Source organism: Loxodonta africana, chromosome X, assembly GCF_030014295.1.
Source record: "Loxodonta africana isolate mLoxAfr1 chromosome X, mLoxAfr1.hap2, whole genome shotgun sequence".
NCBI lineage: Eukaryota > Metazoa > Chordata > Mammalia > Proboscidea > Elephantidae > Loxodonta > Loxodonta africana.
In genome coordinates, this window is record NC_087369.1 from 121,662,279 (window position 1) to 121,675,714 (window position 13,436).

The following is a 13,436-nucleotide window of genomic DNA, read 5'->3' on the forward strand; positions in this document are numbered from 1 at the left end:
TGGAACAGTCCTCTGTGTAACACATGAGGTCGCAACGAGCTTTTTGGTTTATCATCCAAAGAGCAGTTGGGACTGTCCCCTCTGCATCTTCTAGAAACATTCACCAAGAGAGAAAATGGTGGTAAATACAGGGGATAAGAGAGAATTCAGGGTTCTAGGGCACTTGCCTCTGCAATATTCCTCCAGGCTGGTAAAGAGGAACTGTCACTGTTAACTGTCCACTGTATTTTTTCCCACATGAGGACTCTCTTCTCAGTTCCACCAGGTTTTCTTACAGTTTCTTTCTTTAATTCCTCCACAGGGAGATCCTGCCTAACTGGCGGATTCTTACAGTCACTTGCTGTTTCTTATGGTTTTCAATGGCTGATTTGTCGAAAGCAGATCACCAGGCCTCTTTTTTCCAGGCACCTCTGGGTAGACTCAAACCTGCAACTTTCGGTTAACAGCCAAGTGCTTAACTCTTTGCACCATTCGGGGACTTTATGTGGTTGTTTCTAAGAGTCACTTGTTGTGTTCTTTCAAGGATGTTTCATTGTTGATGGAATGAAAGCACAGAGGTTAAGTTGGGCATTCATTCTTCTCTGTCCCTGTGGTTGTTATTGCTTATTTTGAATATAATTCTTTGGTTGAATGTATTTTGTTTTGTGTTATGAAATATTTCAAATAGACAGAAAGTATGGAGAATAACATTACACTTGTGTACTCACCACTTAGCTCCATAGAATCCTAACATTGTGCTTCAGGTGTTTTGTTTTGTTTTGTTTTTTAGAAATAAAAGACTATTGATAGAGTCAAAACCCTTTGTGTGTTCCCTCCACAATCTTAGTCCCCTTCCTCCTCAGAAATCTTGGATTTCTAGGCACCTTTTATATTATTACCACATATGTAAGTATCTATAAGAGATATATAGTATAGTTTTGCATGTTTTAAAAATTTATATATATATATAAAAAACAAAAAAACTGTTGCCACCGAGTTGTTTCCAACTCATGGCAACACCATGTGTGCAGAGTAGAACTGCACTCCGTAGGGTTTTAAGGCTGTGACCTTTCAGAAGCAGAACACCAGCCCTTTCTTCTGAGGCGCCTCTGGGTGGGTTCAAACCACAATCTTTTGTTTAGTAGTCAAGAGCTTAACCGTTTGCATCACCCAGGGACTCCAAATTTTTATGTAAGTGGTATGTATTCTTCAGCAACCTGTCTTTTTTGCTCCAGGTAGTATTTCTAAGATTTGAGTATCTTGGTAGCTCTACTTCATGTATTTTAATTAATTTCTATATGTATAAAATATTCTGTATGATGAAAACATGACAATTTATTTCCCATTCTCCTGTTGATGGATATTTAGGTTGTTTGCTTTCAATTTTTAAACAATGCTGCATTGAACATTTTTGTACACGTGCTCATCATTTTCCACTCTCAGAGTGAATTCTCAGTTACTTAGGTAAAGTGGCAAACTCAGGTCTGGCTTAGCTGTTGGACTGCACATTTTGTGTTAGCCCTTGTCCCTTTTCAGTCCTGTCTTCCTGATGCTTCACTGTGAAAACTGGCAGAATCATCAACTGGCTAATTAGAGGTAGACTAGAACTGATGGGCTAAACTCGGGGCCAACCAAAGATCTCTTCTCAGTCTTAAGAAGCGTCCCTCAGGTTTTGATTGAGATTTCAACTGAGAAGTCCCTGGCCTGGGAACCAAAAGAGAATCGTCTTGAAAATATTGCAACCAGAGCCAACAAAGACTCCAATGAAACCTAATCATTTGATGATAAGCTTCGGGGTCAGTTCTATAATGTGGCCAAATTTGTAGTAAAGATCTCCAGCCAACATCCGTTTTCTGGCCGCGTGCTACCAGATAAATTCTTATCTGTAGCCATTTCCAAGAGATCCTGGGAGACTCTTCCCTGACATCTCATGTTGTTAACCTTTTATATGTTTCTTCTGTGATTTTGGAAACTTCTGGGTCTCTGTGATCCACTATTTCTTCTGCTCTGCACTACAAACAATAGATTCTGGCCAAGGGATGATGAAAAAAGACCCAGAGAGCCCATCTGCAAGCTTCCACTCAGCATCAGAGTCATGGTACTATTTCGGGCATTGTCCCTCTACCCTGAAGGGACTACTGATGCTGGTGTCTCCATCTTCCACTCCAGATTGGTGTACCCCTTTGGCCTTCTTTTCTTTTTCAGTTTACATTTTGTTCCCTGATTTAAACATTTCCTCCTTGGATATCAAAATAACATGCCCATTATAAAAAAATATTTCAAGTACAGGGATATTAAAAGAAAAAGTCGGCTATAAGTTCATTATCCAGAGGTATTAATATTTTGGCATATTCCTTTCCATTTTTTTCTGGGCATTTTTCTTATATCTGAGATCATATTGTATATACTATTTGCCACGTGCTTGTTTTTCTTAACATTCTCTATTTGTCCATCCGTCCATCTATCTACCCATTCACCCACCAGGTATCTGCCCAACATACCTTACCTTTTTCCAAAAAGAATCTAAAGTTCTTATTTAACATTGTTGTTTTTAGGTGCTATCAAGTTGGTTCCAACTCCTAGCGACCCTACGTACAATGGAACAAAACACTGCCCGGTCCTGTGCCATTTTATCATGTTTAACGTTATTCCTGATTATTTCCCCATGTTATTGGGATTTCTCTATAAGCATCATTGAAGTGTCTGGATGGCACAAATGGTTTGCACTCAGCTACTAACTGAAAGGTTGACAGTTTGAACCCACCCAGAAGCACAGTAGAAGAAAGGCCTGGCAATCTGCTTCTGTAAAGATTACAGCCAAGAAAACCCTGTGGAGCTCAGTTCTACTCTGTAACACATGGCGTTGCCATGAGTCGATGGCAACGGGTTTGGTCGTATTTTATCCTTTTATAAGCATCATTTACTGAGTCAAAAAAGTACGTGTATTTTTTCATTTTGTTACATATTGTCAAAATGGTTTCCTGGAACATTGTACCAATTTCCACAACAAATAGCAGTTTTTGAGAGTCCCCTTACCCCTGCACTCTCAACTCCTTTATGCTCCATGTCTAACCAATTCATTTCCCTATTTTTGTTCACACTTCAGTGTTTTGCAGACTAATCTATTATTTCCATTGAGGCAGTGATCTTGGACTCCAGTACGTTCCAACCTCTAACTTGTCTCAAATTTACTTCTCTTGGCTCTCTAAAATTTTCTTCTAGGGGTGAGCTAATAAAATGCAGTTTATTTTCATTTCAGGGAGGCAGGCCAGTAAGATGAGCTTCTCATTGAGGTTCAAATAACCAACAGTAGCCTACCAGCCATCTAGTGATGGCTTTCAGAGAGCCAGCCTAAACCCGGCATATTAAGGTTTCCAGCTTCCCAAAGCTCTCTGAACACACTCAGCCACTGCACTTAAATCTCCATAGAAACTGAAAGTCACATGTGGCCCAATTGTTTCAGGGTCCTCAGAGGAGTTCTCTTTCCCCCTCCCTTGGCTTCATTTGCATAACCAAGCAGCTTTAGGGGAAAATAGGTCAAGGTTTCTTCTGTAGCTTCTTGTTGAGCACTGACTCACTGAAAATTCTAGCTCACTCTTATTCCCAGGAGTTGCCAATCAGATCTGAGTATCATTGGGGAAAAGTGGCAGGTACCTGAGGACTTTTTGGAGAACATCCATACCTGGGTTTTCATAAGCCATATCTTCCCCTTATGAATCAACTCGACAGCTGCAGGTTTGGTTTTTGGATCTTACCCTTATACCTAAATCACTTCCTGGTATGGGTCTAGTCCACTGAAAGGAAACTCTTATAGGAAACTTGCCAGAATGGAAATAATAAATCATAGTGATGGTAATTTAAGATTGTCATCAATATCCTAGAAGTGGGTAGAAAGTTACACCAGTTCTCACCATGAAGAATTTACAAAGGATTCTAAACCAAAACATCAATAGCTATAAGCAACATGAGTTTGAACTTTAAAATAATCAGCTAGTTTAGTGTGATGATAAAAGGGGTCAGAATAGAGCATATAGGGCTAGCCCTAAGGGGTGCCGTTTCTGGCGGCTTTAGGTTTCCATGAGCATTTGCATTTTGTGGCTTATTTGGAGGGTGACATTGTTTTATCAAATAACTGAAGCTTCGGAGAGGCCATAGCACCCTTGCTTCAGGGGCTTGGCATGCAAAATGAGTCAAGGAGCAGAACTAATACACAACTAAGAGCACAGAGGACAGCTTCTGAGCTGTGCAGACTCCCAACATCAGGATGTTGCTGCTGCCCTGCCTCTGGAAACGCACAGCACCGACTAGAGACTTCCAGCTTGGAGAATTGGTGGCCGAGAAATCGCACTGGGATTCCAGCTGGAGGTCCAGCAACTCATCCAAGAATGTTTTCAACAGGGTCAGCAATCTCTTATATTCTAAATGTCATTTCATTCACTCTAAGCAGAGCCCTCTGAGGACACTGGCAGATCTCAGGTGGAATAAAAATAATAGCCAACACTGAGAGATAGCACTTGCTATGTACTAGGTCCTATTTTAACTGCTTTACATATATTAACACTTTGAATCCCCGCAACAACCCTATGAGGAAGGTACTAGGCAAATAGGGTAAAGGGAAAAGAGTAGGGGAAGGAAAGGGCAAGAAAAATCCAATGCATCATTTATTAAGTGCTGACTTTGTGCCAGGGGATATAGGAATGAGCAAAATACAGGAGGGTATAAAAAAGAGGGGAGATAGGTAGAGAAAGGAGGAGGAAGAGAAGAAGGTGGAAGATGAGGAGGGAAATAATGAAGACCAGAGAAAAGAAGGCCATGCACATGGTAGGCAGTAGTAATAGGAGAAAGCTTCACCACGACCTCAGGGTTTGGCCACACAGTGTCTGGGCTGAGGCTAAGGCTGCCTTCTTCTGGCCAAGTCTCTTACCCCCTATTACCACGAGGTTGGCTCAGCCTCCACACAGTCCCTCCAACAAGCCAGCTCAGGTCCCAGCCCCCGGTTTGGCCTGATGCAGCTCTACGTAGTTAGCTTTTCCCCCGCTCACGAAGGTCAACTGCCTATTGTGGCATGTGAACTTTGACAGTTTTCTCAGAGAATCTGCCTCATAAAACTTCTTCTAAGGGCTTCGCTGACACAAATCTACATTCTGAGTCTTCAAGCACTATTTGACCAAAGGGCTTATTTTTATCCCACTGGCACCTGCGGTGTTATTTTTCCGCCAAGTTTTGCAGAGGCGCCCCTTTCCAACACTGGATACCTGTTCAGACGGTCATCTCTTGTTACCTTTTTCTCTTTGTGCCCCTCCCCACCATATCCCTCCTTAAAAAAGACCCCTAAAGCCCCTTCTGATCACCAGAAGGGACTGCCAAGACCTTGTGCTGATACTACCCCCCAGCCCGGCAGCCTCCTCCGCCAGCCGACTCTATGGCACCAGCCCTGCTTTCTCTTTGGCCTTCAAGGGCCCCCAGAAAGGTACTTGCTACTGCTGCTGCTTCCCAGCCCCTGCCATGCCCCAGACCCACCTCAGTCCTGACTTAAAGCAGGTAGCTTCCCAGATGCATTGAGATGCCGGGACTTTGAAGGTGGGACTCGATCTCAGAAGACACTGGCCCTGGAGACATATTCTTACAGTCCAGAGAGGAAGGACAGTCTGAGCAAACCCCACCCTTTCACAGCCACTCAGTTCCCTTTTTTTGTTTCCTGACTTAAACCAATGTCTTTTTTTTCTTCTTAGCAGCATGGTATCTGGTTCCCTGCTGCTGTCCCTGTTCCACCCCCCCCCCCCCCCCCCGCAGCCGTCTCCGCCCTTCATTTGCTTGGAAACTCCAACGTGATTATCATGCTTCCTGCTCTGAAAGAACCCTCCTTAACATGACTGTGGCCATTGAGACTCTAGAAGGGGCTGGGTGGAGCAGATGGGTGGGCAGGCCGAGCTCCCCCAAGGTAAAGGGACGACATGCCCGAAGGACTGTGGGGATGGTTAGCACAGGGAGTGGAGACATATAGGAAAGAGGAGAACTGCAGAGACTGGCTGAGACAGGAGGAAGGGAATGCCAAGGAAGAGTGTCTTTTGAGGCTCATGTCCTCTGAGGTGGAGGAGACTTGGGGCCACACAGGTAGAGTTGATGGTGAAGGATGGAGAGTGCTCACACAGGGACCCCAAAGTACAGAGCCTGACAGAGGTGGAGACAAGACTTCCCCCTGCTGAGTCATTTTCTAAGAAAGCATTTTTTTTCTATAGATAAAAGAGTCAGAATGTGAGCCCTAACAAGGGCTTGTGCCCTGTGCCCGTTCCCATTTCCTGTGAATGTTGATTTTCTCCATTTAAGATTTGGCCTCAGGAATTAACTCTTAATTTACACTTTGCCCTTTAATCCTATGAAGTGATAAACCAGACTGGGTGCACAACTTGAAGCCTAGATGTTTTCTAAACGGCCTCCTAGCCTGTTTCAACTGCAATAGTCTCCCCTAGGATTCTCCTTGGAAATACAGCCACTATTGGCTGCAGATAGTGATGGCAGCAGAGGCCCTGGTGACTGACCTGCTTTCCTACCTTGACACATCTGGTACTCTCATATCTACTTGTTCCTAAGCACTGTACACTAATGTAGAAATAGGAGTCCCTTGGGTGGCGCAAATGGTTAAGTGCTCAGCTACTAACCAAAGTCGGCAGTTCAAATCCACCCTGAGGTGCCTCAGAAGAAAGGGGCCTCGTGGCCTACTTCCAAAAAGTCACAGCCATTGAAAACCCTATGGAGCACAGTTCTACTCTGACATACATGGGGGTGCCATGAGTCAGAATTGACTTGACAGCAACTAGTTTACTGGTTAAGCACCTGTTATGGATTGAATTGTGTCCCCCAAAATATATGTATGTTATAAACTTTATGCTTATAATCCCATTTGGGAAATGAGTTTTCTTTGTTATGTTAATAAGGAAGTTTTAGTGTAGGGTGTGTCTTAAATGAATCTCTTTTGAGATATAAGAAGAGCAGATTAACCAAGGAAACAAGCAAGCACAGATGGGGGAAGATAGATGCCATGCCACATGAAAATCACCAAGGAGCCAAGGAACAGAAGCTGAAAAGAGATAAGGACCTTCCCCCAGGGCCCTAGAGCTAACACAGACAGAAAGCCTTTCCCTAGAGCCAGCGCCCTGAATTTGGACTTCTAGCCTACTAAAAAAAAAAAACTACTAAACTGTGAGAAAATAAATTTCTGTTTGTTAAAGACACCCACTTGTGGTATTTCTGTTATAGCAGCACTAGATGACTAAGACAGCACCATACCCTAATGTAGAAACAGATCCCAGATCCCATTATAAGCCTGGCAGAATTTGTAAATCAATATTGTTGTTAGTTGCCATGGAGTTAGTCCCTGACACAATGAAGTGAAATGTTGCCTGGGCCCGCACCATCCACTTGCTACATTGCAGATCAGACCATTGTGATCCATAGGGTTTTCGTTGAATACACTTTGAAGTAGATCACCATGCCTTTCTTCCTAGTTCATCTTAGTCTGGAAACGCCATTGAAACCTTTTTTTTTAGCATCATACACTCAAGCCTCCAGAGACAGTCAGGTGGTGCCTGCACTTGAGGTACATTGTCTGGGAATCGAACTGAGGTCTGAATAGAAAGTGAGAATTCTACTACTACACCCTTTAAATCAATAGGGCTTTAAAAAATGGCATTTGTAGGATGTTAGAGTAGTTAATTCACACATCTGCACAAAGTAGATAAGAAACCCTGGTGGCGTAGTGGTTAAGCATTATGGCTGCTAACCTAGAGGTTGGCAGTTCAAAGCCGCCAGCTACTCCTTGGAAACTCTATGGGGCAGTTCTACTCTGTCCTGTAGGGTCTCTATGAATCAGAATCAACTTGACAGCAGTGGGTTTTTTTTTGGTTTTGGTACAAGTGTTGCATGATCTCCCTATTTTATTGATAACTTATATCCTTTCACTAGTCACCCCTGAACAGCTGCTCCAGTTGCCAGCCTGTGAACTGGCCAAAGAAATTCGTCCTCCTTCCCTCCCTTTTTCTTTAGTCAGATGCTGCTTACTGTCACATGCCCTGTCCCTTCTCAAGGTCCATTTTTGGGTGGGGACTGGGAGTTGATAGATATAAGATGGGAGATCTAGACAAGGGAGTGGAGGACAGGAGAAAGGGGAATGTAAATTTCAGGCTGTTCCTCGCCTTCTGCCCCACAGCTGCTCCCCTAACACACTTGTCTGTACTGACAGAACAACGACTGTACCCAAATAATGCAAATGAATGGCCTAGTGTCACCTCAAAAGATTCCCAATGTAATATAAGGTTCTATTCTTGGTGTTGCCCTGTTCAACATTTCTATTGATGACCTTTAGGAAGGTATAGAAGATACAGAAATGAAGATATAGAAAGTAGCCTAGCTAATTTGTCCATTGTGCAGAGCCGTGTGAGCTAGACTGGATGGTGGAATCGGAATAATTAGTTTTCAAAATGATCTTCATCACCTGTAGTGATAAGCCAAATCCAGTAAAATGTATCTTACCAGGGCTAAGGGTTATGTCCCATAATTGGGCCCAACATTAAACCTCAAAGATTCCAGGTGAAAGTGGGGTATCAGTAACACTTGTGAACATGGCTCAGGGGTTTTTGCTACTAGTAATCAAGCGAAATGTCAAGCCAGTGACGTGGCTGCCAGAAAGCCAAGGTGACAATAGGCTTCACTTGGAGAAGTAAAATACGTACACAGGAAAGTCAATGTGCTACTTACTGCATGGTCAAGGCACATTTAGAATTATGTGTTCAGTTTTGAGAGCCTCATCTTGTTTTGGTTGTTAGGTGCCGTCTAGTCGGTTCCGACTCACAGCGACCCTATGTACAACAGAATGAAACACTGCCCGGTCCTGCGCCATCCTCACAATAGTTGCTATGTTTGAGCCTATTGATGCAGCCTCTGTGTCAATCCATCTCGTTGAGGGTCTTCCTCTTTTTCACTGACCCTCTACTTTACCAAGCATGATACCCTTCTCCAGGGACTGGGGTCTCCCGATAACATATTCAAAGTATGTGAGACGAAGTCTCGCCATCCTGGCTTCTAAGTAGCATTCTGGCTGTACTTCTTCCGAGACAGACTTGTTCTTTCTTCTGACAGTCTGTGGTATATTCAGTATTCTTCACCAACACCATAATTCTAAGGAATCAAGTCTTCTTCAGTCTTCCTTATTCATTATCAAGCTTTCCCATGCGTGTCAAACAGTTGAAAATGTCAGTAAACTATTAGCTGTTATAACTATTACTGTATAATGGTAAAGGGACCCATACTCTGAAGTCAGATTACCTGGGTTTGTATCCTGGATCCATTAAATACTGTCGACATTGGGCAAATTGTTGAACATCCTACAGCCTCAATTTCCATATGGGTAAATAATAATACCACCTACCTCCTAGAACTACTGTGAGAATTATATAATAATCCATTTTAAATGGTTAGTACCCGGCCTGGCATATACCAAAGAACAAAACAAAACAAAAAAACAACAACCCCATTGCCGACTCATAGTGACCCTATTTGACAAAATAGAACTGCCCCATAGGTTTCCAAGGAGCAGCTGGTGGATTCGAACTGCCGACCTTTTGGTGAGCAGCTGTCTCTCTTAACCACTGCACCACCAGGGCTCCGCCTGGCTTACAGTAAGAACTTAATTCAAAATAACCCTGCTGTCTTTCTTTGTGGAGCCCTGGTGGGTAGTGGTTAAGAGTTCCGCTGCTAACTGAAAGGTCAGCAGTTGGAATTTACCAGCTGCTCCTTAGGGTCGCTATGAGTTGGAATCCACTGGAAGGCAATAGGTCTTTTTTTTTTTTTTTTTTGTCTTTCGCTACTAGACTTTTGAAACCTAGTATATGTCTTCTGCCAGGTATTCAGGGAAAGGAAGAGCTGCTGGCTACTTTCCATCTCTTGGCCTCATTATTGCTGTTGCAGGAGCTGAACAATTTCATTGTCAGTTTTCAGAACCTAGAGCAACCAACTCTTACCCCCTCAACAAAAGGGGACTGCTTTAATGCCGATAATTGTTCCTTTTCTTCAAAATACTTAGACCGTAATTATGCATGTATGACCATTGCTACTTGATTATTGTGTCCCTCCTCTTGAACATTGTCTGGCACTTAACAGGCATTCAATTAACATTTATTGAATGGACCATGTGATAATGACCTGGAGCATTTGGTTCCCTCAAACCTTCAGTGAAGCAGCAGTTGCTGCAAAAGAAGTTCCCAGTGTCCTTGAGGCGAAACAGGAATGGAACATGGAGGTGGAGAGCCCCTCCCCTTGATCCTAGTCCCTGCTTCTCTCGGGGATAGGGAGGTCAGAAGGTCTGGGCAGAGCACTGCTCCCTCCACTTAATGCTGCTATGTAGCAGCTTCTCCTGAAAGTGATGATGTGATGAAAAGTTGCAAAGCTGGGGGGCGAGAGAAGATTTAAAAGAAAGAGAGAGAGAAAAGACCCTCTTTGGGCCGATGTCTTCCTCAAATTCCCGCCCGCGGTTCCGAGTCGAGTCTTCTCAGTCGCCCGAGGGCGCTGTGCACACAGGCTTAGACTCTATGGTCGCTCCCCACCGTCTCCCATGAGGAAGTGCGATCAGGAACCTCGTATATACTTCCGTTTCCGGCCCTGCTCCCTCCTTTTCGTGTCGATAGCGCTCCAGCAAACATGGTAGGAGCTGGGGAGTGGGCCTGGTAACATCCGATTTGATCTCTTACCCCTATTGACGGTACTGTTCCAGAATGGGTCCGAAATCCTACGTGGACCCGATGTACTAAAGAAACCCAATTTTGCCGGGTCCTTCTCACTAAGGGACCGGGCTCTGGGGCCAGGAATTGAAGTGGCGGGATCGAAAAAGTAGACTTAGCCGGTGGTGGTCACCTCTCTCGGGGGGTGGAGTTAGTATGACCCCTTCCTTCTCAGCCTCGCAGAGAGCGCTCTACCGGAGCATGTGCTGCGGCGCCTCTTTCTGGTCAGCTGCAGGAGCGCTGTGTGTTAGCAAGGGAAGTTAAGCGCCCTCCTGGCTTCGGCTCCGTCAGGTCAGGCGTTGTGCTGTTGTGCTCTGGTAACACTGCACGTTTTGAATGGTTTACTTACTAGGTGAACGTTCCTAAAACCCGCCGGACTTTCTGTAAGAAGTGTGGCAAGCACCAACCCCACAAAGTGACACAGTACAAGAAAGGCAAAGATTCTCTATATGCCCAGGGTAAGGTTTTTAATATAATTTGGTTTTAATGTGGTATTTGCGTAGTTATGTTAATATATGAGCCCAGTATTTTTTTTCCTCTAGGCTTGGGCGTTGTATTTGTGTTGGAAGGCCCAATATAAACGCCGTCAGGAGACATCGTGTGCCTGTTGTGACATGTGCTATAGTGCTATAACAAATACCTTCCTTTTCCAGGAAAGCGGCGTTATGACAGGAAGCAGAGTGGATACGGTGGGCAGACTAAGCCGATTTTCCGGAAGAAGGTTAGTGATAATTGCTATTTGACATGTTTCTCAGGAACTGTGTGGTAAGCGCCTTGAATTTTGTTGTCACAAGTCCTTGTACCTCTGCTATATAGGTACGCTGAAGTTATCCAAATTGCCTGCGGCGACATTCCCAATAGGTAATGAAGCTGGAAGTGCAGCCTAGGTGGACTCTAGTCTGTAATACTGCACTGTCTCAATTGTTCTTGTTTTTGGTCTTTCCCTTTCTGAAAAATTAATATGCCCCACCTTTTTTAAAACTCTTGAGAATAGCCATTTAGGCCTTCCACTGTCTTCAGTTCTTTGTCACTCTCAGGCTGAATTGAGTTTCTGTCTCACTCTAGGTGATTTGGCTACCACAGAAAGTCATTACCGCAGTACCCCGAACATTTCTTTTGGCACTTTGCAAACTGCTCATCTAGCCTAGTTCCTAAAAGCACTTATAGAATGATTTTAGTATTGATTTAGCTGCAATAAATGGTTTGCTCTCTGGGTGGTAAAAGGAATGCTTGAGTGTCTTTTCACATTTGGGTAGCTTGTTTAATGATGGGGAGATTCTAGCTAGATTTTGGCTTTTTCTTTTTTTTTGACAACTGCAGGCTAATAGCAATAGAACTCTGAAGGGGCAGGCTGCAAAAGTTATTAATAGTATATTTAAGTAATACTTATGAACCCTTTTTAATGAATTATAAAAGGTGTTCATAATTGTAGGAACTTGGTTGACCCATTTTGGGTTGACCGAGAACTATGGAGAACCTGCTGAAGAGCTACCCATTCAAGGTGGCATGAGTATCTATTTGAAAGGAAGCCCTCTCTACTAGGATGTTTCATCTCAATGAAAATTCAGTGGTAGAACTTGATGTAAATTATATAGCCTGTTATATTTAAAATTAAGTCTTCTGTCTGGAGATTCCATTTTCTTTTAAATCCACAGGGATTTGTAAAGATCACTATTTTCTCCCTGTGGCTAAAGACAACTGGCACGGCACTATCATTCTTAAGGCTTTAAGTAGTACTTGATTCAACACAGTCAAATTTTTTGAAGAAAATGATCTTATGCAATGGTTTATGAAGGGTTTGGCTTATTTTTTTCCAGGCTAAAACTACAAAGAAGATTGTGTTGAGGCTTGAATGTGTTGAGCCCAACTGCAGATCTAAGAGAATGCTGGCTATTAAGAGATGCAAGCATTTTGAACTGGGAGGAGATAAGAAGAGAAAGGTATATAATTATAAATGGAAGGTGTCGTCTTCTCTACGTATTTTTGTTATATTTGAAGAGGTGAATAATACGTGCAGAGAGATGGGGCAATCTTGAAAAATAACTTGATTCATAGCTGAAGGTGTGAGGTTTTTGGTGCTGATTTTGGCTCATGTAGGAAGGAAGGAGGAGACTACAAAGGATGGTAATCTTTTTAGGGGGCACAGATGGTATTTGATTGAGCAGAGAGGTTCTTTGCAAAACACAACTCACCTCTTTTTTTCTGTTCCATTACAGGGCCAAGTGATCCAGTTCTAAGCTTCATCTTGTTTTATTACCACGACAATAAAATCTTGAGGTTATGTTCACTTCATTTGATTGCATTTGGTCATTTGATAGGGAAATAAACTAGGTGTCATCTATTAAATGCCCCTTGTAGTCATTTGGGTACTCATTTTGGATTTGAACCTGACTGGTTGTGCTAGCATCAAATATTGGCACTTCAACAGCAAGCCAGTGGTTATTGGTCAACATGGGAGACTTATAGATTAACATTAAACCCATAGTCAATGTAAGTAGAAAATAGTTGCATATACTTTGGCTACTTCAAAATATTTTTCCCCAACAATTTCTACATGTGTAATTCAGTGACATTGATTACATTCTGCAATCATTCTGTCTTTTCCAAATTATTCCATCAATAACCAATATAGTCTCGAGTAAGGAATTTTGACCCAGTTCTTTGAACACAGTATAACACCCTTGT

At 43.1% G+C, this 13,436-nt stretch overlaps 2 protein-coding genes across 3 annotated transcripts in view; one reads left to right on the forward strand and one right to left on the reverse strand.

Annotated features, from left to right (window-relative positions):
• BTK (Bruton tyrosine kinase) overlaps nt 1-5,636 on the reverse strand; it is a 36,111-nt gene extending 30,475 nt beyond the window's left edge. The window contains exon 1 of one of the 2 annotated variants that reach the window (XM_023541156.2): nt 5,500-5,636. The gene's annotated coding sequence lies outside the window, so the exon portion shown is untranslated. The remainder of the gene's footprint in view (nt 1-5,499) is intronic. The other variant, XM_003422040.4, reaches the window with a different exon arrangement.
• Nucleotides 5,637-10,587: 4,951 nt separating this feature from the next.
• RPL36A (ribosomal protein L36a) lies at nt 10,588-13,043 on the forward strand. The gene is made up of 5 exons (XM_023541180.2): nt 10,588-10,674; nt 11,104-11,209; nt 11,405-11,472; nt 12,569-12,691; nt 12,968-13,043. The coding sequence occupies exons 1-5, from the start codon at nt 10,672-10,674 to the stop codon at nt 12,986-12,988; spliced, it is 321 nt and encodes a 106-aa protein (XP_023396948.2). The 5' UTR covers nt 10,588-10,671; the 3' UTR covers nt 12,989-13,043.
• The last annotated feature ends 393 nt before the right edge of the window (nt 13,044-13,436 follow it).

Coding starts and splice junctions, on each gene's coding strand:
- RPL36A (XM_023541180.2), top strand. Junction 11,473..12,568: donor AGCCGATTTTCCGGAAGAAG/GTTAGTGATAAT, acceptor ATTTTTTTCCAG/GCTAAAACTACAAAGAAGAT. Junction 12,692..12,967: donor GAGGAGATAAGAAGAGAAAG/GTATATAATTAT, acceptor GTTCCATTACAG/GGCCAAGTGATCCAGTTCTA.